General features: G+C 47.6%; 1 protein-coding gene across 1 annotated transcript in view; it reads left to right on the top strand.

The window, feature by feature from the left end:
- TDRD5 (tudor domain containing 5) overlaps positions 1–25714 on the top strand; it is a 2293977-nt gene that overhangs the window by 343794 nt on the left and 1924469 nt on the right. The window contains exon 3 of the mRNA XM_069641474.1: positions 25031–25417. Within this exon, the coding sequence (XP_069497575.1) occupies positions 25031–25417 (387 nt within the window). The remainder of the gene's footprint in view (positions 1–25030; positions 25418–25714) is intronic.

Below are 25714 nucleotides of genomic sequence, written 5' to 3'. Positions count from 1 at the left end.
TTAGTTTGTCCCCCATCTTACCCTCCCGGTTTCTCACTCTCATCTAGTTTGACATGAACTTGGGCTCGATTCCCTCCCTCCCCAACATAAACTCCCCAACTAACCCCCTTTCCTCTTCCGTCCTAACAAAAAACACTGCACACCTCCCTTAATCTCCCCCTCCCTGCCCAACCCAAACCCCAACCGGTGCCCAGCTCCATCCATGGATCTCAGGCTCTCCCGCATTTGGTCCTGCCTCGGAATGCCGAGGTCAGGAACCGAGCAGGGGGTCACAGTCCTACCGGTAACTGGTCTGTTCGTGGGGGTGTGAGAGCTGGTCCCGTTTTCCTCCTATGTGTTATTCTGAGTGCCCGTACTCAACGTATCATATGTGCGCAGCCCTGATCGCACTGCATCGGAAGACTATTTCCTGTCCTATATTCTAGTCCCAAAGAGACACTTAATAAACTCTTCCCCCCCAATACACTACCTTCAACATTGACAATGCACCTATCGCTGTATCACCATCAGTCAAAACCTTAAGGGTATTCCTTGATTCCTCCTTGTCCATGATGCGCCAGGTCAGTGCCATCGCCTCGTCGGCTGCGCTCACTACTAAAATCATCAAGACGGTCAAACCTTTCTTATCAACTAAAAACTGCCTTGCAATTGCCAGGGCTGCCGTCGGCGCCAAACTCGACTACTGTAATGCCCTCTTCCTAGGTACCTCCTCCAAAAACCTTAATAAACTGCAAGTCGCACAAAACAACGCCCTCAGGGCAGCATTGAGCATCCCTAAAAGGGAGCACATCTCACAGGCGTGAAGAGATGCGCACTGGCTGCCAGTTAAAGAGCGCATCCTTTTCAAAACCATGGCCATCACACACAAGTGCCTTTCACTTAATGCCCCCCCACTATCTATCTGAAAGGATCACCCCATCACATCATCCAGACCCATTAGAACGCACCTCTTCAATCAGATCTACGTCCCATCCTTCAAAAGTTCGAAAGCAGGAGGCTCTAGCTTCCAACACCTACCACCCAAAAATTGGAATGCCCTTCCTACAGCACTCGGAAATGAAACATACTACACAGTCTTCCCTAAAGTACTGAAAACCGAACTCTTCAATTAACTAGGCTATGCAGATTTACCGCCACCTGCCTGTAATGTGAAACAGCTCCGGCACGCCTATTCAGTGTTAATAACTGCTTCTGCTACTTGCCATGCTCCGCTGTAACACTATACCCGTCTTATTCTGTTCCACTGTAACAAGGAACTTGTACTGTCTTCTCTCCTTTGTAATTTATCTGCACTGTCATTTAACTGCACCAATCTCAAGCAAGCATTATGTAACAGAACCACGATGCCAAAGGGCTATTGTGCGCTTTATAAATTTAAATAAATAGTATTTTCTTTACATCTTGTTAGATTTCCTGATATACTCCTCTGTCAGGGATCCTCTTATGGGTTCTTCCGACTCCTGGCAGATTTCCTTTCCAATTATCTACCCACAATTCTCAAAATGTCTGGTAGTTCTGGCTACAAGGACTTCTTGTATGAATTTCTTCTTTAGTGGATTACCGGGTATATTTCTCTTGCCAGGAAATCTCTTATAGGGCTCTTCAGATTATTTGGTATATTTTGCTGCCAGGTATCTTCCCCAAGGGTTACAATTCTTTGTATATATCTTCAAATGCTGGTGTATTTGACTACCGGGACTTCTCTTTATGGCCTTCTTAGATCCCCTAGTATACTCCTCTGCCAGGTATCTTGCCACAATGTTGCAGTCTTTCCAAAACTTCAATGGACTTCCTGGTATATTTCCCTGCCAGGTATCTTTCCACCAAATGTCATCTACCTGGTGCCTTCTCTTTAACAGGACTTCTGAGTTTCATTGTTACTTGCAATACATCACATTAGCCTCTACTTTGCTCTATCCAATGTATTTGCTTAGGATACACTTGTTTCAGCTGTCCACCACATTGACATTTCATACATATGTAATTATCCAGATTTCTTTGCACTTTTTGTTGTCGGTATTCAAATCTTATTTCTTTTAAACTTTTATTTAACATTGGGTTTTTCCTACGTTTAAATCGTCTTTGAGAATGGTCTTAAAATATCATCTCACATACTTCATTCACTTGCTTGCTAGTTTGATGGTACGCCTCGGGATTCCCAATGGCTCTGGGCTGACACACCATTGATTTGTGGTGTCCCCAACTTATGTTGTGCTTTTGCGGTGAAGCTTCCTTCCAGGATTGACTTCTCAGCTAATGCGAGCATCTCTACAGCGTTCCCTGCAGCTCTGCGTATACTTGCCAGCTCCCTTCTTTGACCTTAACTGGAGGACGCGCCTTTCCTGACTCGACTGTACCTCCAGGAGCTCGGTAGTGCTTCTCTGTGTTGCTGCGGCCCTCCAGTTATGCCTGCTGTGCTCCTTCCTCTATCCCGCGATGCCGGTGTCTGTAGCTCGTGTTTGTTTGCCCCCGCATGAGTGTGCTTGTCTTTCCTTAAGCGTTTCTCTCCCGTACTGCTTTTCTGAATACTGTGGTTGCCATTTTTAAAGTTCCTGGACAAATTAAATTGAACGGAACATCTAGTCTGCGCATTGGTCTGTGGATCTGGCTTGATCTGTATTAACTCTTCCCTCTTCTTCGTCTCAGTACTTGAGAATTTATGTGACTGAAGTCCATAGTTGAAATTGGATTTCCAAAATGATGTTGTTCAATAACTTCCGATACAGAATTATTAGACATAAAATGTTTTCTGTGTTTTGTGAATATTTGAAGTAAATATGGAATTTTGCCTAGAGTGACCTAAAGAAAGGGGTTTCTGATATCTTCGAGGGGAGGGGGGTGGTGATGTCTGGGTGAGAAGTCATCAAGAACTTTGGTATTAGAAGACCACCTTTAGTAGGAAGGGGATAACTCCCTTCTGCTGGTGTTACCACCTTCCCCCCGACAGCCATCTCCTCCCATGTGATACTTCATCATATTGCCACCCCCGGGGTCAGGATCAGGTAGCGGCTGCCGTCCCTTTGCCAAATGAGAGGAGGGACAAGCTGGGGAATCAGTGATGACTCCGTAGGATTCATCACAATATCAATATCCACGGTGTTAACTTTGGGATCAAAAACGTTGGCTGTATGCCGATATGGACGGCATGCTAGGAGAATGATTCCCTTCGCTAGGAGAATGATTCCCTTCTCCTAGCCAGTTCCCATTAGTTCCTCATTTGTTCTAACAACACTTCTAACTCTTTTTAGGAAGAGGCCACGCCTTCCACTCTGTTTCTTGACTTGCCCCCACTGGGACAACGAAAATACTCCTGCTCGACTTTCCAGTACTAGTCTCTTGTAGAACTGCCAAGGGAATAGTGGTACAAAATGATTCACTGCTCTCTCTCCGTTCACATTTATTTGTATTTGTATTTATTGTTTTATTTAGCGCCTTAATCCAAGGCGCTTTACAGTTAATAAAAAGAACACAAAAACATCTTTTCTGTTAACTGGTGATTACCAAGTTACTTTCCAAAGGAGGGACGATATTTCTGCTTACTGGTATGAGACCACATCACTCCAGCACTAAAAACAATGTATTGGCTCTCAGTCAAACATAATATCACCTTCAAAACAGTGTGCATAACACACAGGGCAATAAGCGGACAGGGAGCTGAATTCCTACAAAAGAAAATAACGATCTACAAGCCAACGAGACTCCTCAGATCAAGCAACGAAATCCGCCTTGAACAAAAAACATATCTTAAGAAAAACTTGGGGGCTCCTCCTTCTCCCACCTAGCCGGAAAAACCTGGAACATCATCCCGAAAGAAATAAGAAACACCATACACCACCTACAGTTCAGAAAACTACTAACAACCTCGCTCTTCAACATCACAGATTCAAGTTGAAAAAGCAAAACAAACAGGAAGCACAAAGAACAGGATGACAGAACTTAGGATGACACTGACAACATCTAGTACCAACTTCAGGAAACTCCTACTACAACAAGAGAGACGATGATGGGGCGAATAGGACACAAGCGACACCCATGAGGACAGAATCAGCTTCCCTAGCCAACTCTAGCCAACAACCTCACCCGCTCCATAATTGCCAGCAGGTATACTACTTGAATAGAGTTGTGTGAATGCTAGCACTTGCCACGCTTGAACTAAGTTGTGGACATTGGCATGGGCCTAGACTGAATGGAGTTGTAAATGATGGTAGGTGCCGCCCCTGGATGTAATTGCAAGCGCTGGCATGTGCCATGCTTCGAAGGGGCTGGGAGCGGTAGCCTGCATGAGCAACTGAATAAGATAATGAATGCCGACCTCTGCCACATATGGCGCACCGACTGGATTGGGAATGCTCTCTGGGCCAGATTTGAAGGGACACACAAACGCCTGCCGGCCCCGCATTCAGGCAGGTTTGACGTAGGTTGCTGGGGACGAACTTGGGCAAGATTATGAATGTGAGTGGACGCCATGTGTGAAAGGGACTGTAGTGTCGGACGGTCCCAGATCTGGACGGAGACTCTTGAGATGCTTGCGCATCCCACCTGGAGAGAGTGCGAAAATTTAGCGCCTCGCTTCCAGACAGCAATGGCAATTAACCAATCCACTAACAATTTCACCTCCCTGCATACACCCCTCAAACTCTAACCAAACACAACCACAAGCCTACAACACAACAATCTGCACAAACTTCACTACACTGCAACAACAAAACAAACCACACATACTCGCACAACAGCACACATCGACTACCGACCAGAAAACACCCCAAGCCCAGCCAAAGGAGTTACCGGGCTGAGGCCGCCAACAGCACATCACTGCTCTATTGCACTTTTCCCACTAACTCACACCCCCCACCCACCACTCCTTTTCAGAGCCGAAAGAACGCCAGGGGACCACTCCGGTGGTGATAGTGCGCGGTACAAATATCCTTTTAACATTAACAGGGCAAATAGGGGCAGTGAACAAGCAGCGTTGTCCTTCAATGCTGAAAAAGCTTTCAACCAGGTATACCGGTCCTTCCTACGGAAGATTGAGTGCAGATGGCTTGGGACCAAACTGATTAACATGATTACGGTCAACTAAGCATCCCCCACAGCCAGAATCAATGTGTGGGGAGAGACGAGGCAGGGTTGCCTACTGTCGTCCATACTCTTTGCATTGGTGATAGAACCTTTTGCAGAGAGGGTCAGAACCTCTGAATGAATTAGAGGGATTAGTCTAGAAGGCAGAGTACAAAAAAAGCCTTTTTACTGATGACTTAGTACTTTCCCTTACACACCCACTAGAGTCGGTCGATGAAGTTATGGAAGAAATCAAAAGGTTTGGGGCGGTATCGGGTTTCAAGATTAATTTCAATGAATCCGACATTTTTAATTTCACAGGGTCAGCTACCACAATGCAGGGAATCCGACAGATGGTGCCATTGAGTGGGCTAAAAGGGCTATGAAGATCATGGGCGTTAACATCACAAAGAAGGGATCTGAATTCGAAGGAGTTAATTATCCTTCCCTGTTTAAAGAGATTGTAACCTATCTAAGCAGATGGAGGAAAATGTACCTTACATGGCTTGGGAGACGAGCAGTGATTAAGACAAATGTTTTAGCCAGGTTGCTCTACCTATTCCAAAATGTCCCACTGTCAAATCCCAATCGTCTAGAGTTCATATGAGGGGGTTCCTAAGCAAGAATTAAGTAAGAGAAGGATGATGGCAATCAAAAGCAGGGGAGGACTTTTGTGTCCAGAAATACTGAACTACTGTTTGGCTTCTCAAGGATACCAACAGAATGATTACAACTGTAGCAGCTCAGCACAGAAGGTTGTGTCCCCCTTCCATCAGGGCACAGAGGCTTTTCCAGCCTTCACCACCATGGGTCCCTATGGCCCTGAATCCATGCCAAAGATAGCCCCCAGCTGTGCGCCTTTGCCTGGCCATACTGAGGTGCCTGGAGACCCACTGCAGACCATGCAGCCTGCTGATTGGCTGCATGGCTCATCGAATCCTCTGAACCGACGGAGCCGGGAGACAAAGCCAGGCCTTTTTCCAAGGGGTGTGTGTAAGAGCCCTGTCTTTCCTTGTCTTTACCTGGACTTGCCGGGTTTTGCCTCGTCTTTCCCGCTGATGATAGTTTGCCATCCGCCTCTGGCATTCGCCTTGAGGCGCATATGCTTCATCCCAAGGTCAGAGTTGCGCCTCCTCCAAGCCTGCTCTATACCCCGGCCAGTACTTTTCATTTCTATTTGCCGGCTGCCTACATGTCACCTCTGTGAGAGTGCTCACTCCGTCCCTTTAGATTCCCCTTGAGTGTCCCTGGCACTGATATTCGACTACAGAGATGTCTTCTATATTGCCTCCCTCAGTACATTCTCTTGGATCTGGAGGCACAGAACAATGCTCACACCCTCAACAATCACTGCCCACTGTGCCGACACTTGACTTATTCTGCTTTAACTGTCACAACTCGGCTACTACGACTACTCTGTTGTAATTACATCCCTGTTACTGTTGGTTCTGTGCCATCAACTATCTCCTTCCTACACTAGGTTGACCATGTGTGGCCTTATACCCTAGTTAACATTGTTGCGGCTCTATGGCCAAAACCTAATGCCATCACTTTCATTCTGCATTGCCAACCGCTCTATCTTTGCCTCGGCTCATTAGCCTGCTGCAGCTTTAGTACGCCATAATTGCCTTTGCATTATCAAACTTCTATCTCTTCATGCTATACATACTAAAGTAATAGTCTACTGCCCCTCTATTGTAAACCTTATTGTTTTTCTGCCTGCCTATCAGTCGTAGCTTATCTATTCTCATAACCCTTGCCATGTCACTATTCTCTGATACAGTTCCTGCCATATCCCTTATACTTACTCTGATGTAGCTCCCCGCAACAAGAGGTGAGCTTTCCTAATTATGTATCATATGCACCTGATATGTCCTAATATGTACTTTGATGTAGCTCCCTGCAACAAGATGTGAGCTTTCCTAAGTATGTATCCTATGCACCTGATATGTCATATGTACCCTGATGTAGCTCCCCGCAACAAGAGGCGAGTTTTCCGAAGTATGTATTTTATGCATTTCTCATGTAATTGTATGCTACTAGCACTTTCTGTAACCATATCCTTAAACCAAAGCGCATAGATACCCCCAGGTTTTGTGCGGTATACAAGAACCATAAATAATCTAACAAGCATTGACTATTCATTGAGCAATCTATAGCAGGTTAGCATTTGTGGAAGCAACCCTGCTTAAATAAGCAACAGAGGGCTACTTAAATGTAGTATCTAAGGGCGGGGGCGCTGTTGGACGCCGACGGTAATGACTGCCTGATTGTGTAGCTGTGCCGTAACAAGTATATCCACATCTAAATCCTGAAAATCCAGAGGAAAAGACCACAAACAAAACGTGTAGCTGAACCTTCGGAGCATCCTCCGATATATGTTGAGCCATCCCAGCGCGAATATCTACGGAGTAACACTGTGTTGGAAAACCCGCGGGCTCCTTGCGAAAGAGTCGCGGCCTCGTTGTGCTCCCCTCCCCCTCCGAGACCTGACAGCAATGGTGCGATGCATGCTCAAGCTGACGCCTGCTGGAGCAACGGGGGCTTTGCCACGAGATCCCATCAACGAGGTCCGCCGGTAGCCACCGAGATGGAGGCAGGCAGTATAAGGTCGGCACAGCCGGAGCCTCCCGCCAGGGGTGGGACTGTTCCCCCGTGGACGGTGTGGTGTGGCATGGGCTCCGCCTCCCTGGAGACCGTGTGCAACGGCGGGTGGCTGACCTGCAGGGTCAGGAGGGGGCCCTCCCCTTGCTGCCATCCACACTCCGGCTGCTGCTTGGGGCCGTCGCCGTCAGCCTGCAACGACTGCGTGCGGCGGTGTCCCGCCTCCCTGACGTTATCCAGACTCCACACATTAGCGAGGGCTGCTGCCCGGGAGCGTACAGAGGACAGCGGGCAGAGAGGGCTCACACCCCGGTGGCCGCTGTGTACGCTGGGAGCGTGCGGCCCGGCCTGCTGGGTCGAGGTGGGGCCCCTCCCCCCAGCCAACTTCTCTACCTAAAACTGCGGAGGAGACCCCCACCCAGCAACAGACGGTGGCCAGAGTGGGCTTCCCCTCCCTGGCGGCCACTGTGTGCGCTGGGAGCGAACGGCCGGCCTGCTGGGTTGAGGGTGAGCCCTCCCCCGCCACTTTCCACGCTCAAGCCACCAAGTAGGTGGAACACTCTGCAGGCGGTCGTGCAGCCCTATGTGCCACGTGCTTCGAACTGGGGCCATAACCCATACCTAACAGTCCCTTGCACCTGTCTGTGGCGGGGGGTGGCTGGGAAACGGGGACTGCCTGATTATATATGGAGAGCTGCAGAAGACTAGTCTAGGAGTCCGATGGGTCTTCCACCCACTGGCTAATACCCCTTAGGGGATGCGCACTGAGCGTAGTACACCACGGAGGACAGGTGGGCAATCAACATCCCACTTCCCGAATTTAATATCAGGCAGTACCGGAAGTGCACAACTTTACCTATGCCACCATAGCCACATAAACTGGTCATTGAACTTATGTGACCCCCCACCACTATCCATCCCAAATCCTGCTACCCGGCCGATGCATAACTAAAACAGAAGATATGCCCAGAGGCAACAAAACCAACAAAAAATGCCCCATGGATGCATTCACGAATACTGCGCAGGAGGGCAGGAGCGATGAAATACTACAAGCCAGCCAATCAATGCCTCAGCGCCCGACGGATAACCCGACGGACCCATATATGGCAGCCCTTCAGGCTGGCTTTGCGCCAGTAAACTCTATTTGAAGGGATTCGTTCCTCCGACATATTCTACATCTATGACGGGTAATCACCACAGCTGCGGACGGACGTGCGGACGTCACCGGATATTATAAGTAGGACGCCCGTAGCCTCAGTTGTAGTTTTTTCCCCAGAACGTGTGGCACCAATCTTCTGCCAGTATGACCACAGAAAGCCTTGCGGAAACGTAAACTGCAATCGCATAAGAAATTCTGTAGTGGGGCAGGCTGGGAGGGTACGATGAGGAATACGTCGTCGGAACATCCCATTGAAAGAACATTACCAGGTAAGAAAGTAACTTGTTCTTCGAAGGGATTGGTTCCTCCGACGTATTCCACATATATGAGAGACTCCCAAAGGAGTACCAACGTAAGGAGGTGGGAAAAGAATTTAGAATTTTAGAATGCCCAATTAAATTGCAGAATAGAGGACCGCCTTGCCAAAGGCCAAATCTTGCCCATGGATAGAATCCAAGGAGTAGTGTTTGACAAACGTATGGACAGAGGCCCAAGTGGCTGCTTCACAAATGTTACGAATGGGAACACCCCTCTGGAGGGCAGTAGAGGCAGCCACACCCCAAGTAGAATGGGCCCGTAAGCCTACCGGAGGGTCCTTACCCGCCAAGCGGTAACATTCAGAAATTGTCAAGATAATCCATCTAGACAAAGTCTGTTTAGTAACAGCTTGTCCCAAACGCCTTCCAGCGTAACCAATAAAGAGCTGATCGTCCACTCTGACCCGGGACATGCGTGAGATGTAGAAACTTAAAGCTCTCCTAGGATCCAACCTCTGGAGCCTCTCCTCTTCCTTACCAGGATGCAGAGGATAGAACGCCGGAAGAATGACCTTCTGGCTTAAATGAAATTCTGACACAACTTTCGGAAGAAAAGAAGGACGAACTCTAAGGACAACCTGTCTTTATGAAACACTGAAGGGTGGCTTAACGGAAAGTGCCTGCAACTCACTCACTCTGCCAGCGGAAGTAACCGCAACTAAAAATAGTTTAAGGTCAACAGTGTCAAAGGACAAGAATGTAAAGGCTCAAACAGAGCTCCCATTAGGAATTTTAGAACCAGGTTCAAACCCCAACCGGGCACTTGGAAAGGTGACGGTGGGAACACATTAGTGAGCCCTTTCAGAAACTGAATAATCAAAGGAATCTTAAAATAAGAACACTCCTCAGACGAGCGCTTAAATATGGAGAGTGCCGCCAGGTAAACTTTAACGGTACCCACTTGCAGGCCCTTGTGGGCTAACGAAAGCAAAAAAAGACAGAAGCACAGGAATGGCACATGAAAAAGGATCCACATTCTTAACCCTGCACCATTCTCAAACGGCAACGGTACAGGGACTTTGTTGCAGGCCTTCTGGTCGAAAGCAACACCTCCATTACGTCTTCATGGAGGTCCCAATCCTTATACCTCAACCTTTCAGAAGCCAAGCATGAAGGTTGAGAGTTTTGACCTCTGGATGGAGAACCTGACAACCCCCCCCTCCCGTGAGAGCAGATCGTCTTGGTAGGCAAGACGGCGTGGAGGGCAGATGGACATGTCGAGAAGGTCCGGGTACCACGTTCTACTGGCCCATGCAGGAGCAATGAGGATCATTCGGGAACCGAAACTCCGTAACCTCTTCAGCACTTGCAGAATGACGGGTACTGGAGGAAACGCGTACAGCAGTGGGAAGGACCACTCCACTACAAACGCGTCCCCCAAGGCTCCTCTTGGAGGAAATTCCTGCGAGCAGAATCTTTCGCACTTCCGGTTGGTCTAGTGGCGAAGAGATCCACTTGTGGGGTCCCCCAAAGGGTGAAGATCCCAGGAGAATCTCCTGAGCCATCTCCCACTCGTGAGAGACCATGCTCTGACTGCTCAGAACGTCCGCCTCCTCGTTTTCATCTCCGGCCAGATGAACTAACGAGATCGAAATTTCCTGCTGGATAGCCCAGAACCAGAACTGCATCGCCTCTCTGCACAGAGGGAGAGACACTGCCCTCCCCGCTTTTTGTTGAGGTAGTGCATGGCCACTGTATTGTCCATCAGAATCAGGACAGTCTTCCCGCGCACAGAGGGCAGAAAAGCCTTCAGGGCTAGCCTGATTACCCTCAGCTCCAACAGACTGATATGGAGTCTGGACTCCGACAGAGACCAACGACCGCTGACTGTCAACTCGTTGGCATGAGCTCCCCATCCCGTGAGGTATGCGTCCGTCATGATCGTCACCTCCGGCCAGGGTAGCCAAAACGGAGCCCACCACAGAAGATCCTGGGCGACCGAGGGCAGCACCTGAACGGGATCCGACATCCTGCAGCAGGACTGCGACCACTGCATCTTGAGAGCCCACTGCAGATATCTCATCCGCAGCCTGGCCTCTGGCACCAGGAGAATGCAGGATGCCGTGAGGCCTAGCAACCTCAAGAACTCGAACGCCGGGAGACTCTGGGCATGTTGAAACTTGTGCACCATCTGCAGAACGTGATGAGCCCTCACCTGGGGAGGGAAACACTGCCCCAGGGATGTGTCGAGAACTGCTCCGATGTACTGGAGCCGCTGGGTTGGCATCAAGTGGGACTTCTTTAAGTTGAGGGAGAAGCCCAGTCTGTGAAGGGAGTGGCAGATGACTGACAGATGATCCAGGACTTGCTCGGGAGAGCGTGCCCTGATCAACCAATCGTCCAGGTAGGGGTAGACGTGAACCTCCCCCTTTCCTGAGATACGCTGCTGCCGCCACCACCACCATGAGCTTGGTGAAGACCCTCGGGCGGAAGTCAATCCAAACGGCAGGACCCGAAACAAAAGTGCGAGTTGCCAACCGTGAACCTCAGGTACTTCTTGTGCTTGGGATGAATCGGTATTAGGCAGAATCCTGTGCAGATCCCTTAGGGAGCACTACAGAAGATCAGGACTACAGGTGAGAGCAATAAAACCCCTTTGGTATCAGTCTGTACCACAAAGATTTAGTTGGTGGCTATGGCTGAGCAGTCAGACTTTTCTCAAGGGGGAGATGAGCAGTATTCAGGGTTTACACAATAGGCCTACAATACTATGGCACAAGGAAAAAATGACAAAAGCTTTGTATTAAAAAGTAGATATATATTTATTTCATACACTTCTAGTAAAACACATTCATCAAGCAAGTTAAAATAAGTCAAAGAAAAATATACACACTCCCTAGTTAAATTGTAGACCAAGTGAACCAGAGTGAAAAGTGAGCAAAACGGCACAGTGAAAACCACACACAAGGGATACTCTAGCAATTTCTCACAAGGGAGGGAAAGCACAAGTCATATAGAAATAGCTCCTTACACACCCTAGGAACACTTCCCATAAGTTTGTGGACCAGATTAAGCAAGACAGTGCATCAGTATGGAAATACTTAAATAAAAACTGAGCAAAATGGCATTTCACAAGGTTTAGAAAGGGGAAGAATAGGGTAGTTATAAGAAGTAGGTGCACCAACACAGTTCTAGTTGAGAAGCTATCTAAAGACGGCAGTTCTAACAAACGTAGCCAGAGTCAGTAGGCCTGTGCCAGAGTCAGTGGTACAGGGCAAGGGCCCAGGAGCAAAATGTTCTTGTAGCTGCAGTCAGGTCTTTGGTTAACGATTTCGAAAAGGTGGATGCGGAAGGTGAAAGACAATGTTAAGAAAGAGGGGAGCCCAACCCAACAGGTAGGTAAAGGATTTAAAACACCTTTAGTGCTACCGCGAAGAAAGGGCGGCCTGGTGGAGTAATGTACCTTTAAAATGAAGAAGTGGCTCCTGCGGTGGCGGTTGTTCCTGGTAGTTCCTGCAGTTCGGGGGATCCAGCAGAAGAAGAGAGGCTCTTGTCGTGGAGGAAGGTTCGAGTTACTGCACTACCCAGGGATGAAACCAGCCAGGTACGCTCCTTTAAATCGCGGTCCGGGTGGACTGGTGCCTGGCTATCCGGCTTCGGAGTACAGGGTACTGGCGATTCGACCAAGGCAGGTGCAGGAAGGCGATTGGCAAACTGGTTGGCCCCACCAGCTCAAGGGAAGAAGGCTCTTGCAGATGAAGATCTCCTCTCGTCGTGTGGAGAAAAGTGGTGAGATGCTTCAGCAGGGCTTCACTGGTGGTTCAGTTGTTGCATGGGTCTTTGGCTTCTTTTCGGCTTCTTAGTTCCAGTGGCGATATCTTGCTCTTCCAGTCCTCAGGACCCTGCTTTTATGCAAAAAGAGCCCCATTCATACAGCCTATCTGTCACTCACACAGTGGAGTGATTATCCTTGGCGGGAGACCCTCCAGCCTATCAGGATAGAGTGCGACATGGGTTGCTGAGGCAACCCTGTCCAGGGCTCCTACTACCCCCCCCCTCCCACACAATGGACCCACCCCAGACTCAGTGGCCCCGAAAGGAAGGCTTCTTCGCAGAAGCCCGCCAAACGGACGAACAAAGGATCCCCGACCTGGGTTAGGAGTTTAGAGAAAGACACGAGAAAGAATTTATATTAAAGTTCTGGCAAATAAAACCTACCGCAGTAAAGGTAATATACAAATAAACCGGCAGTATGTTAGATAGAGGCTGTCAGAAAAAGTGGTAGCCTCGAACAATGGGAAAATCCCATAGGGAAATATTTGCGGTCGAATATTTATGGTAGTAACCACTGCCACCAGCCAGAAACTTTTGAGAGAGGGACTATACGGTAACCTCTCGAAAATGAACATAAGGGAAAAACTATTACAGTACCTCCATAGTAAGATGGGTTGTACTGGTTTAGTTCATAAAAATTGACCAGTAAAGTCAATTGGGACTTTACATGCCCTGGGAGACAGTAGTCAGTCCCAGGCTATGGAGTCTATGTTTGGGGGTAGCTACGACACCCCTGTGTCACTGCACAGAGGGTGCTTTGTAACACATGTGAATAAAGATGGTTCCTATGGAGGTGAGAAAAACCCCATAAACATTAAACACAAAAATAGCCTAGAACACATATAGCAAAAATGCCTAAGAGTGGGAAAAAGAGTCTCTCTCTTAGCAGGAGAAAAGAAACAAACTCTTCAAATCCAGCAAAGCTGCTGGGGGACTCTATAGGTAAGGGAAATTAGCCATAGAATGAGAATTCTCCCTAACAATCGGCACATGAAAGTAAGCGTCCTTCAAGTCCAGAGACGCCAACCAGTCATGAAGTTGAGGACTTGAGAGAGAGTAACCATCCTGAACTTGTCCTTCCTGAAGAGCTTCTTCAAACCGCCCAAGTCCATGATGGGTCTCAATCCCCAGTCTTTTATTCGGGATCAAAAAATATGGGGAATGCCATCCCTTGTTCCTCTCCGCTACAGACACCAATTCTATGGTGCCTTTCTCCAGCAGGGATTTGATTTCCTGCGCAAGGAGCGGATCCGGACTCTTCAAAGAGAGATTCCCTGGTGGATTGTTGTGAGGCCTCTGCCGGAAGGGAAGATAGTAGCCAGCTGCTATGATATCCAGAACCCACACATCTGAAGTAATGGCACGCCATTCTACAAGATGCTGCGCCAGACTTCCCCCAACCGGCGAACCATGGGACATGGCCTCATGACTGAGCTGAAGCGGATGCAGCAGTGTCTGAGGGCAAAGAGGCAACTGCTCGAGCGTCCTTGGCACCTCGAGTACCCTGTTTTCCACCTCTGGTACTCCTACGTTGGCCCCTTTTGACTTGCAGCTCCCCTCGATCTACCAAAGGTATAGTGGTATCGAAAGGAACCTCCCCTCCATTGCTGTCCCCTAGGACGAAAAGGCGGAGGTTGGCGGACTGCAGTGCTCAACGACTTCGCTGCAGCCTTCGAGGTCTGCAACCTCTCAAGGCTCTTGTCAGCCTTGCTGCCAAAAATATGTTCACAATCATGGCATGTTGAGAAGCCGGGCTTGAATATCAGGAGCAAACCCAGACTTCCGCAACCACGCAAATCTACGCATCACGGTGCTCGCCGCCATGGACCGGCTGACACCGTCTGCCACGTCCAGACCCGACTGAACGGATTCACACATGGCATCCTTGCCATCCTGTACAAGGGCAAGAAAGCCATCCCGTTCCACCCCTTCGGGAATATATTCAGCCGCCAATGAAACAATTCCACAGAGTGTGAGTGAAACGTGCTCGGCACACACGGAGTTGGCTGCTTTCAAAGCCATACCCCCTGAAGAAAAGACTTTCTTCGCCCAATCATCAAAACGTTTGTCGTCCCTATCAGGAGGGATTTTAGGGTACGACGCCTGTTTTTGCTGGGGCCATAGCCTCCTGCACCACCAAACTCTCTGAAGTAGGGTGCATGGACAAGTAGCCGGGGTCGCCACTGGCTGGGCGGTACTTTTTCGGCAACGACTTACCCACTGCTGGGAGACTCTCCGGAGCAGTCCAAGCCGCCGCCACCCTTCTGTGCAAGGCCATACGGAATGGCACTACCGGGTCAGTTGGTGGACCTTGGTCCAAGATATCTGTCAGGTCATCCTGCAGAAAATCCACTGGTGGCGCAGACCACCCCAAGTACTTAGTCACCCTCGACATGAGCCGCAAGTACGAAGACTCGGCGTGCGTGCCAGGCTCAGGCCTACCGAACTCAACCTCCGGAGAGGTGTCCAGACCACTGGTGTTGTCAAAGACTGACGCAGGTCTTCCATCTGGCTATGACCAGATAAGAGGTCGTCAGGAACCTCATCAGGCACCAAACCTTCCTCAGACCCTTCATCCACCTCAGAAATATAATCAAGAGGCTGGAATAAATCCCTAGATGAGAGCACAGAAAAAAGCACACCCACAATTTTTGACTTAGCCAGAGCCTTCCTCTGGGTTTCCACTGGTCTCCGGGGCACCTCCGATAAAGCCTCCTCGAAAGGTGTAGACGGAATCGGCGTCGAGCGTGGCGCCGATGTCTTTGACACAGGCCTCAAGGCCGGTGCCCCGAGCGTGTCCTTAGACGGCCTCGGCGCCGATGGTGTAGATGGCTTCGATGGCTTCCTTGGAGGCGGAGCCTCGAGAGAGTCCCTCGACGGACATGGCGCCAATGGCGTCAACGTCTTCTTCGAAGACCTCACAGGCTCTGACGGTCTCAAGGGCATTGAGGACCGGGACCTGGAGCAGGCATGTGTAGAGCGATCCACCTTGTCCGATCGGGACCTGGAAGGCTTCCGATGATCGCGCCGACCACCTGAGCCCGAAGGTGTGCGAGCGGTGGCCCTACCACGTTCCCTGCCGGCTTCTTTCAAAGGCGCGGATGGAACGGAGCCCTGCGATTGGAAAATCACCATCATCTCCGTACAAACTGCATCCCATTCCGCAGGAGAAGAGTGCTTGTTGGGACAAGCAACCCGCCGTCGGGCAGAGTCCTCGGGCGAGGACGGGGAAGGGGACCAGTGACGGCACTTCCACAAGTGCCTCAAAGAGGCAGAGGAATGGCGAGAACCACTCCGGGACCGAGACCCCCCTGGACTTATGCCGACGACGCAGAGAGTCGCCTCTCGAATCGTCGGTCGAAAGCCCAACGGAACCCTACTGACAGAAAGCTTCTTCTTCCGCTCCCGGAAGGCCTTCGATGTTAACGACTGGCAATAGTCAGTCATCCATGGCGTGGTCCTCACCGAGGCACCAGAGGCAGGCATCATGCGGGTCCGTAAGTGACATCTTGGAACCACAGTCCCGACTCTTCTGGAATCCCAACCGCAGGGTAGACGAAGACACGATATGCTCACAAACAAACAAACAAGTTCGAAGAACCGATAAAAGTACTAAGAACCGAGGCGCGCGAAAGCGAACACGTTCGCGGAAAAAACTGAACTGAGGCTATGGGCGTTGTGCGTCCTACTTATAACATCCGGTGACGTCGGCTCGACAGAGGCCCTCGAGTACAGCGTATCAACGTCACTGACGCAGGACGCAGACACCGAAAATTTTCCGAAGCAGCACAGCTTTGGTGATTACCTGTCATAGATGTGGAATATTGCATCGGAACATCCCATCGGAAGAACGTTACCAGGTAAGAAAGTAACTTGTTCAACTAGATGAAATGGGGACCACAATGGCGTCAATTAAGGCAGACCTACACCAGTTGAACACGCGTGTAGTGGAAGCGGAGAGTCGCACTAGCACGGTAGAGGACGTTCTGACAATCCATGGCAAAGGCATCGAAACCATCAAAAAGAACCTGTCCCAGGTACAAATGAAATGCGATGACCTTGAATCGAGGTCACGTCGCAACAATATAAGAGTAGTCGGCCTGGCAGAAAAGCAACTCAATGTCACAATGGAGGTGTACCTGGAGGAGGTGATTCACACCGTCTTCCAGGAGGCACAGTTTTCGCAACAATTCTTAATCGAAAGGGCCCACAGAGCCCTACTTGTCCCTCCCAAACCGGGGACGCCACCGCGCACAGTCATTGCCTGCCTCCATTGGAATCCTTACTATCATTTGTGGTTTGGCTTAATAAAGTTGATTTGGATATCCATTTTTCCCTTGAACATTCTACTTCGAGGATTGCTTTTTTGGATTTATCGATCTTCTTTGAAGATGGTTGTTTACATACTGAGTTATATAGGAAGACAACCGAAAGAAACACCACATTAAAATATGAAAGCCAACATCCGGCTAGTCTCCTTCGCAATGTACCATATGGCATGTTCCTGCAGCTTTGCCGCAATTGTACGGATATCAATAATTTTCAAAAACACGCCTTAATTTTGGAACAAAGACTCTTGGAACGCGGGTACCCGAGGAAGCTTATAAAGAACTCCAGGAAAAGAGCCCGTTATGCTAATCGGGATATTTTGCTGTTACCTAAATCCAAAACAGAGAAGAAAGAACAATTGGTGTGTGTTTCAACCTTTTGTCAACACAGTGAAGCAATAAAAGGAATCATATTAAAAAATTGGCGCATCCTTAATGCTTCAGGAACTACCTTGCCCAAACCTCTTTTTGCATTTAAAAGAAGCAAGAACTTGAAACAAAGGATCACTTGTGCTGGTAGAACTCACTTAAAGACTCATACAGTGTGAGATATTAATCAGAATCCAGTCATTGGTCATTTCCCATGCACTTCTTTTGTGGCTTGTAAGTTCTCTAAGAAAACAGCTTATTTTTTTACGCAAAATAAAAATTGGGAGCTTCAAACCTTTACGACTTGCAAGAGCAAGAATGTGATTTATATTATCCGTTGTCCTTGCTAGAAGCTGTATGTTGGAAAAACAAGGGAAGTTAGTACTCGTATTAACGAGCATCGCTCAAAAATAAAAATTCGCAATCTAAATGCCCCTATGGTCATTCATTATGTAGAAATGGGCCACAAGGCAGAACAAATGGAATGGTTCTGTGTGGAAAAAGTTGTTGGTTCCAATCAAACGCAGATTCTCAACAGTTTGTCCTACAAAGAAGAACTTTGGATTTTTAATCTAAAAACATTGACACAGGTTTTAAACACTTTAGAGCCGTGGCATTCGAGCACATGAATATTCCGAATCTGATCTATTAACTACAAGACATTTGGTATAGTAATTGACCACATTTAGTGCAGCTGTATTGGGTTGTTTTATTTATGGAGTTATTCATATCATAATCACCCTCAGTCAATCTTATGTTCCCCATGCGGCTGCCGATAATAGTGTCTTGAATGAATTTAGAACTGTGGCATTCGAGTACAAGAGTATGCCAACCCGTTCCATTACTTGTCTCGCACTTAGCTTAGCTGATCGAATGCTTACTCGGCGGTCGCGGATAGCAATGTTTTACATGGGCATTTTGAATTGGCTTTTCTCCTGCTTATGTGCTCAATCCCTTCGGGGTTGCCATGGCAGCATGCCATGAGTCCTTGTTACGTGCGTCACGCGGATAGCATCACTGTGAAGAGGCATCTTGTATTAGCAGGGTTGCCACGGCAGCATGTCCAGAGTTTTTGTCACGTGCTTTCATATATACGTTATTCGCGAGACGTCCTTCGTGTAGTCACGTGACTCAAACTCGATCACGTGAGAAGATCTGGTTCGCTTTGTAACCGCGCGTACAGCGAAGCAGCGCTGTAGTGCGGTAACGTCAGACGAATAAGCAAGTCTGGCGTCCTTACCTTGTCTCCTGTCTTGGATGAAGTCCGCTTGGTGCTCGGCTGCAGGTAAAATGTCATTCAGTCTGCTTGAGTTATTATGACTCAGCCCAGAATGCCGTAGCACCTTTAGTGCTCTTAGTTTTTGGTATTACCGCAGTTTTTTTAACTATGTGTCATGAAATGACATCTAACGCTTGATGAAATCCTATTAGTTATTGAAAATGGTTTCTTGTCGATACTTTTCTTTAAATTCGTTGAACGAAAAAAGTGGTGATTGGACTCTCCTCTCCTTTTTTTATTTAGAGATGGGGTTCATCTAGAGGCCTCTGTGATTGATTCATTGGGACGGACAAACTTTGTTAAGAGTGTCACCACTTCTTCTTATACCTCTTCAATATCTGGACCATCTGGGTAAGACTAATCATAGATGATTGGGGGATTTGGCCCTTGACTTTGGTTTCTTAGGGCAGAGGTTCCTAATAGCATACTATTTATTTCTTGATAGATTGAAGTTCCAAGCCTAATAATCCACCACGCAGGAAATTTCTATCTGGACGCTGCCAAGTTCTATGACGGCTATTCCAGCTTGTTACAATAGAAGTAATGATGTGCTTCCGACTGCCTGTGCAAAGGTTAGTTTGTAGCCTAGAAATAGGTTAAACTGCTTCTCTCACCCATAGTAATATATATGGTCTATGGCAACTGTGAGTTTTCATTTTTTCATTTATGCTTATCCTACCACTAATGATATAACTATGGGCCAACACAATGTTTTATCCAGTCAACTCTGCATGCCATGATCTATTGCCAGTTTGCACTGAGACACACATTTCTGGACGGTTGCACTTCCCGTCAGACATCTAGGAGCCACTCCAAATACACAGATTTGGGGTGGGAGCAGGCTTTTATCTTAATATCGTGACTGTTGTGAAATTATGTTTTTATATACAGATAGTTTTAAGGTATCTATTCCATCCCTATAGGAAACCAATGTCTTGTTGTTTCTCTTTTTAGAAAGTTATTCTGTCATCTCCTGATGAAGATGTAACCAAAATAATGTTAAGACGTCGAAACCGGTAGAGAATATTAGGGTTGAGGCCGCTTCTGAAGACCTTTTGGGGCCCACCTCAATTGATGACCACAAAAGTTTCTTGGTGGCCATATGTTCTGTTTTGCACACATTTTTTTGTGTATGATTAATTTGTTGATGAATTGTTTGCTATAAATTTGTAATAGTTTTTTACCTTGTATTTTTATCTTGTATCTATTGATGTCTGGTATGAGTGGGTTAATGTATGAAGAATGAGTGTATATGAATGGTTGGATGAGGGTATAGTATGTATTGAATGAAATTGTTGAAACTTCTGTGATCTTAAAAATCTTTTTCCTGCTATGTAAAATGAGTGCTGATTAAATCATGATTCAATTCACAAAAATAATGAATGTATCTAGTATAATAAAATTCTGGATACTACTTTTTTGAAATTGAAGCCTCTGGATTTTCTTTCCGAGATCAATCCTTAATTATCGCGACAGGGACATGGTCCTTCGCCTCTATAGGGAGAAGGGCACTCTACTGTAGGACTCCAACAGGATACACATATACCCTGACTTTTCCAACGGCGTGCAGGCTGCACGCCGCCCCTTCGACCATGTCAAGAAAGCGCTCAGGGCGCGCTCCATCCCATATGCAATGCTGTTCCCCCTCCAAACTACACCTTCAGCACGGTGGGAGGGCACAGTTCTTTGAATCCCCGGAAGAAGCCATGAGGTATATCGAGCACAATATCCCGCAAACACAGAAAGACAAGAACTCACAACCCGGTTCAAACACTTGAAGGCAAGCCATATGGATTCATACAATAACAGTGCGGCGGCCATCGGATCAGTCTGGTCGGTAGAGGGAGAAGGACAGACTAACCAAACAGAGCCACCCGACTGTTTTCTCAAAAGTTGAAGTTTAGAATGGGATCTACACTGTCCAGATGGGGGGATAGTGAGGGAGGGGGGAGTAGGGTTTACAGGGCCTGTTGCCCGCAAGTTCAAAAGGACAATCCACTTCACAGTGCAAGAAGCAAGATGGAATACATTGACAAGGGTAATGAGTCGCATCAAGAAAGTTATGAAAGCAACAAAAGCATTGACGGGAGAAATACAAGGAAGAAGACACCACAATCAATAAAACGCAAGCTATGGCAAGCTTACGACACCAAACTCAATGGCAATTAAGGGACAAGGAGTTAAGTTACTTACTTGGAACGTTAGGGGACTAGCACACCCAATAAAGGCAAGGAAGATACTGGCATATGCGAATCGACACAAGGTGAACATCCTCCTCCTGCAAGAAACACATGCCACGAAAAAGATCACTGACACATTTGCGAGAAACTGGGGACCTGTGAAAGTGGCCACAAACTACTCCTTGATGGTGAGAGGGAGTACTCGCGCACAAACGGCTAAACTTTCAAGTGATTAAATCTATAACAGATGACGAGGGGCGCTATGTGATCTTATGGGGGCAGCTACATAACAAAGATATTATCCTGGTAAACACATATGGCCCAAATATGGACAGCCCAGGGTTCTACCTCCGAATTGTAGAACAGCTGTCACCCGTGGGCGCTGCGTCAGTGATCTGGGGCGGAGACCTCAATTTAATACTGGAACTAAGCTTACACCGCTCAACAGGAAACTGCAGTCCGCATACCAAGGCGTTGATGACACTGAGGCAAGCAATGGCCACACTGCCCCTGGTAGATATTTGGCGTGAATTACATCCTCAATTAAGAGAATATACATTCTACTCTGGGGCACATGGGTCCAGCTCAAGGATCGATTACCGGCTATGCTCACCTGAACTGATCGCTGAGGTAGGGCAATGTGATATCCTTCCACGTACATTGTTGGACCATTCCCCGCTCCTCCTGCAGTTGGTACCAAGGAGCACAACACGCACCACCAGAAACTGGCGTATGCCCCCAAACCTTGTGAGGGATGAATCGGTGATAGAACCCCTCCGAACCGAAATAGAAGAATTCTTTATTCGAAATGAAAGATCAGTGCAATCCCTGCAATCGGTTTTGGAGATGTTTAAAGTTTGGCTGAGGGGCCAGCTGATGGGGACATCCTATGGCATACTGAGAGACATAAGGAAGGAACTTACCCAGACTGAAAGAGAACTGCGTGACCTCGAAGTCCAGCAACCCGATAACGAGGGGAGAGAACACCTGCTGAAAATACAGACTCAAATGGACAAATTCAAAGGCCTTGCCGATAAAGAATTGTATTACATAAAACAACCTATGCCATCAAGGAGATACGGAGAGGGGTACAAGGCCAGCAAATCAATGGCGACCCTCTCAGAACTGAGATGTGAGCGAGACAAATTACCAGCATCTGCGACTCTACTGGGTCGGTGCAGACGTCCCCAGAAGCAATCAATGAAGTATTCAAACAGTTCAATTCCACACTATACACATACGCATACACTGTGGACCTTGTTAGGGAGAATTCTCCTTCTAGGGCTAATTTCCGTCACCTAGTGAGTCCCCCAGCAGCTTTGCTGGATTTCTGGAGTTTATTTTTTCCACATGGTGAGAGTGTACATCCTTTTTCCACTCTTACATGTGTTTTGGCCTATGTGTTTTTACTCATTGTGTGATCTTGGGCACTGGAGCACACCACTCCCAGGTGCCCCTGTTCTTGTATGGGTTACACAGCACCTTCAGTGTAGTAACTCAGGGTTTTCTTTAAGACTGCCCTCTGACTCCATTATGCTGGGGCTGACTACTGTCCCCCAGAGAAAGGTAAAGTTGCCCTTTACTTTACTTAGTCACTTTTGCCACAGACCCAGTACACCCCATCTTACATGGAGTACTGGAAAGGGCTAATCTGTACCCCTTTTCTGTCTGTACCTCCCTGAGCATTGTTTCGCATTGTTTTAACATTTAGACTTGGCTGGTGGCAGTGGTATCTACCCTAACTTTTCTACCGTGATTATATTTGATAAACGTGGTAATGCTATTGGCTATTTTAGCAGCCTTAAGCTGGACAAACCCCCCTGCTGCGTGATTGACAGCCAGGCTGTTTGAATGGGGGTTTTGCGCTTAAAAGGCAGGTCTCTTGGGCTAGAAGTCAGAGAGTCGCCACTGGAACTACAAGGAACCGAAGAGGAGCGGAGAGAACGACGGCTGCTGCAACTACCCCGTCCCGGTGAAGCCCTGCTGCAGTCCTGTGCTATCTACCCTTCAACGACTAAGCGGAGATCCAGTCCGGAGTCTTCTTCCCTTGAGCCTGGTGGGGATAACCAGCTCATCTTCTTCAGCCAGGGTCTCCTTCGTGGTCGAAATCGCTGCACACTGCTGTAGTGGTCCGGAAAGCCACCTGACGAGCCTCTCCTGTTTTTAAGGAGCGCACCTTTTATTCGTTGACGCTGCTGCCGGCTTCATCCCTGTGTGGTGCATACCCCCTTCAGACGTCCTCCTTCACAACGAAGCTCAAGGAATCGTGCGTCTGTGGGAAACCAACAGGAACAACTGCCAGGGCACCAGCTGCACCATTGGAATAAGGTACTGTGTTCTGCTTGAGGAAACCGGGTGACTCCCTTTTCTTCATCTTCAAGGCTTGCCCTTGTCTTCCCTCCTTCTTATAACTTTTGCTTTCGAACATTGACAATATCAAAGTACTCTTGGCTACGCTGAATTGCGAACTGTCTAACGGTGTGATCTTCGGCAACAGGTCTCCGTTGTCACTCGAACCTGGCTCCTGCCCTTTGACTTTTGAACTCCTGTTTCCAAGTGTTTCTCGATTCTGTCTGCCTGAACACAATATTGCTTGTGATTTTTGCCTCCAACTCCCTCAGGTGCTAAGTGTGTTTTTTGCCCCGGGGATATCCTTCAAGAGATCTTCATCCTTTGGGGAACCCCTCAGGTGGATCTGTTCGCGACCTCGGTCAACCGAAAGTGCGATCAGTACTGCTCAAGGGAATTTCCTCCAAGAGGAGCTCTAGTAGACGCATTCGTAGTGGACTGGGAATTTCCACTTCTGTATACGTTTCCTCCTATCCCCGTGATTCCTCACGTAATCAGGAGGTTGAGAAAGTTCTGGAAAACCTTGATCCTAATTGGTGGTGGGTGAAGTAGCGGAAACGTTGATGGCCTGGAAGCACTTATTGGCCACACTGTCTGGGCCTGCCCAGAGCTGCCGGGAAGATATTTTTCCGCTGAGGGTGCGGAGGAGAGGGTACCCCCAGAGGGAGAAATGACAGATAGTGAAGAGGAGTAGGCTTGAGAAAGGGGGTATGGGGTACAGTGGAAATACTATATAATACACTATGATACTGTACATAATGTTTGGAATTACGATCACTGTTCACTGTATTTCTTTTGGTTGTTGAAATTAATAAAATTGTTTACAAAAAAAAAATAACTAAATGTAGCGGTTGCCATCATTTTCAGCCCATTGTCCTGCTGCTTCAGGCCTTCTCCCAGATATATTTTCAGGATTGTAGAGAGTGGGCGCAGGAGCTCCAGGTTTAGACTGTTGCTCCCTCCACTTCACGTTCTAAAATAGAAATCTGTGTTTAATGACTAATTAGTGTGCCTACAGCTTACAGGAAAATCCATTAAAGTGTATGACATGCATGTAATTTATTTCAGCCTTCTACTTGCAAAGTGAGAAATATATGACCTTAGATTAATTGAAACAGGGTACTAATTTTGTTTTAATGGAAGCCAAGCTGCAGGCTTAAGAGCCATATATTATCCTAACTCTGGTTCAGTAAGTCCTCTCCTGTGGTGTGACCTGTTGTCCGAAAATGTTGCACTGTAAAAGTATGGTCTTCTTTGTGAACAGAAAGGTTTGAACTCCCCAGGATAGTATTCCTGTGCAGTCGAGACAACCCACTACCCATGGGGAAACGGGTCTTATATTGCTAAATGCGATCCTATCATTCCTCCACAAATTAGAGGAATGTGGATTAAAAAGGTTAAAATGAAGAGGTTTAGCAGAATTCTATTTTAACCTTGGGAGCTCTTAAACATCTCCTGACAGCTGATCATCAATGGCAAACTTTTTTTAATGTTTGAAAATTGTTGTGTTGAACTAAATTTGGATACTGTTTAAACAACTGAAAAGTGCCTAAACAGACCTACAGCTTACCTATTTTAACAATTCCGATTATCTCTCATTCCTTTATTTGCAGGAATCCCGGACGAAGCTACCAAGAGAATTGCCAATCTAGTGGCTAGACAGAAAACCAGCAGCAAGTCACGTAATTCACATCATAAGAGTAGAGGGTCCTACTCCACGGCCAATTTCAAATTGCCCCGGCGGAGTAGGACTGCTCCAATACTTCCTGCTATTGTGAAGAGTGAGCTGAAAGACCTTCTTTCCTATTCTCCAGTCCTACTGTCTAAATTTGATCAGGCTTATTATCAGAGATTTGGCCGTGACTTTCAGTACCTCCGCTATGGATTTTACTCCATGTTCGAAGTTCTGCGGGCAGCATCTGACATAGTCATTGTTCAGCAGACTCGCGAAGGCTCCCTATTGGCTTTGAGAAACAATCCTTTGCAGAAGATCAATCCAGGTAAAACCTTAGGGTACTCAAATGAGTGTGTGTGCATGCATGTGAGTATGCACTGTAACACTTTTTGTTAGCTCTGTATGTGATGCAGGACTGATGCAAGAGGAGATTGGATTCAGTTAAATGTGGTTCTTGGTTGTATGAACAAAATATCTTATTGCATTGTATACTTTTATGAAATGAGGCCAAATAATTTAGGTAACCTGATACACTTCACCCAAGTGTGTCCATGTTTGAGCATACAATGTTCAACAAGCACCACTGCATATGCTTCTGCTTCATGCTGTCTTTTCTTCATGG

The sequence above is a fragment of the Ambystoma mexicanum genome, chromosome 1q (genome assembly GCF_040938575.1).
Source record: "Ambystoma mexicanum isolate Mex_15411 chromosome 1q, UKY_AmexF1_1, whole genome shotgun sequence".
Classification (NCBI taxonomy): domain Eukaryota; kingdom Metazoa; phylum Chordata; class Amphibia; order Caudata; family Ambystomatidae; genus Ambystoma; species Ambystoma mexicanum.
Note: the sequence above shows the minus strand (reverse complement) of the source record. Positions and strands in the feature narration are given on the sequence as shown.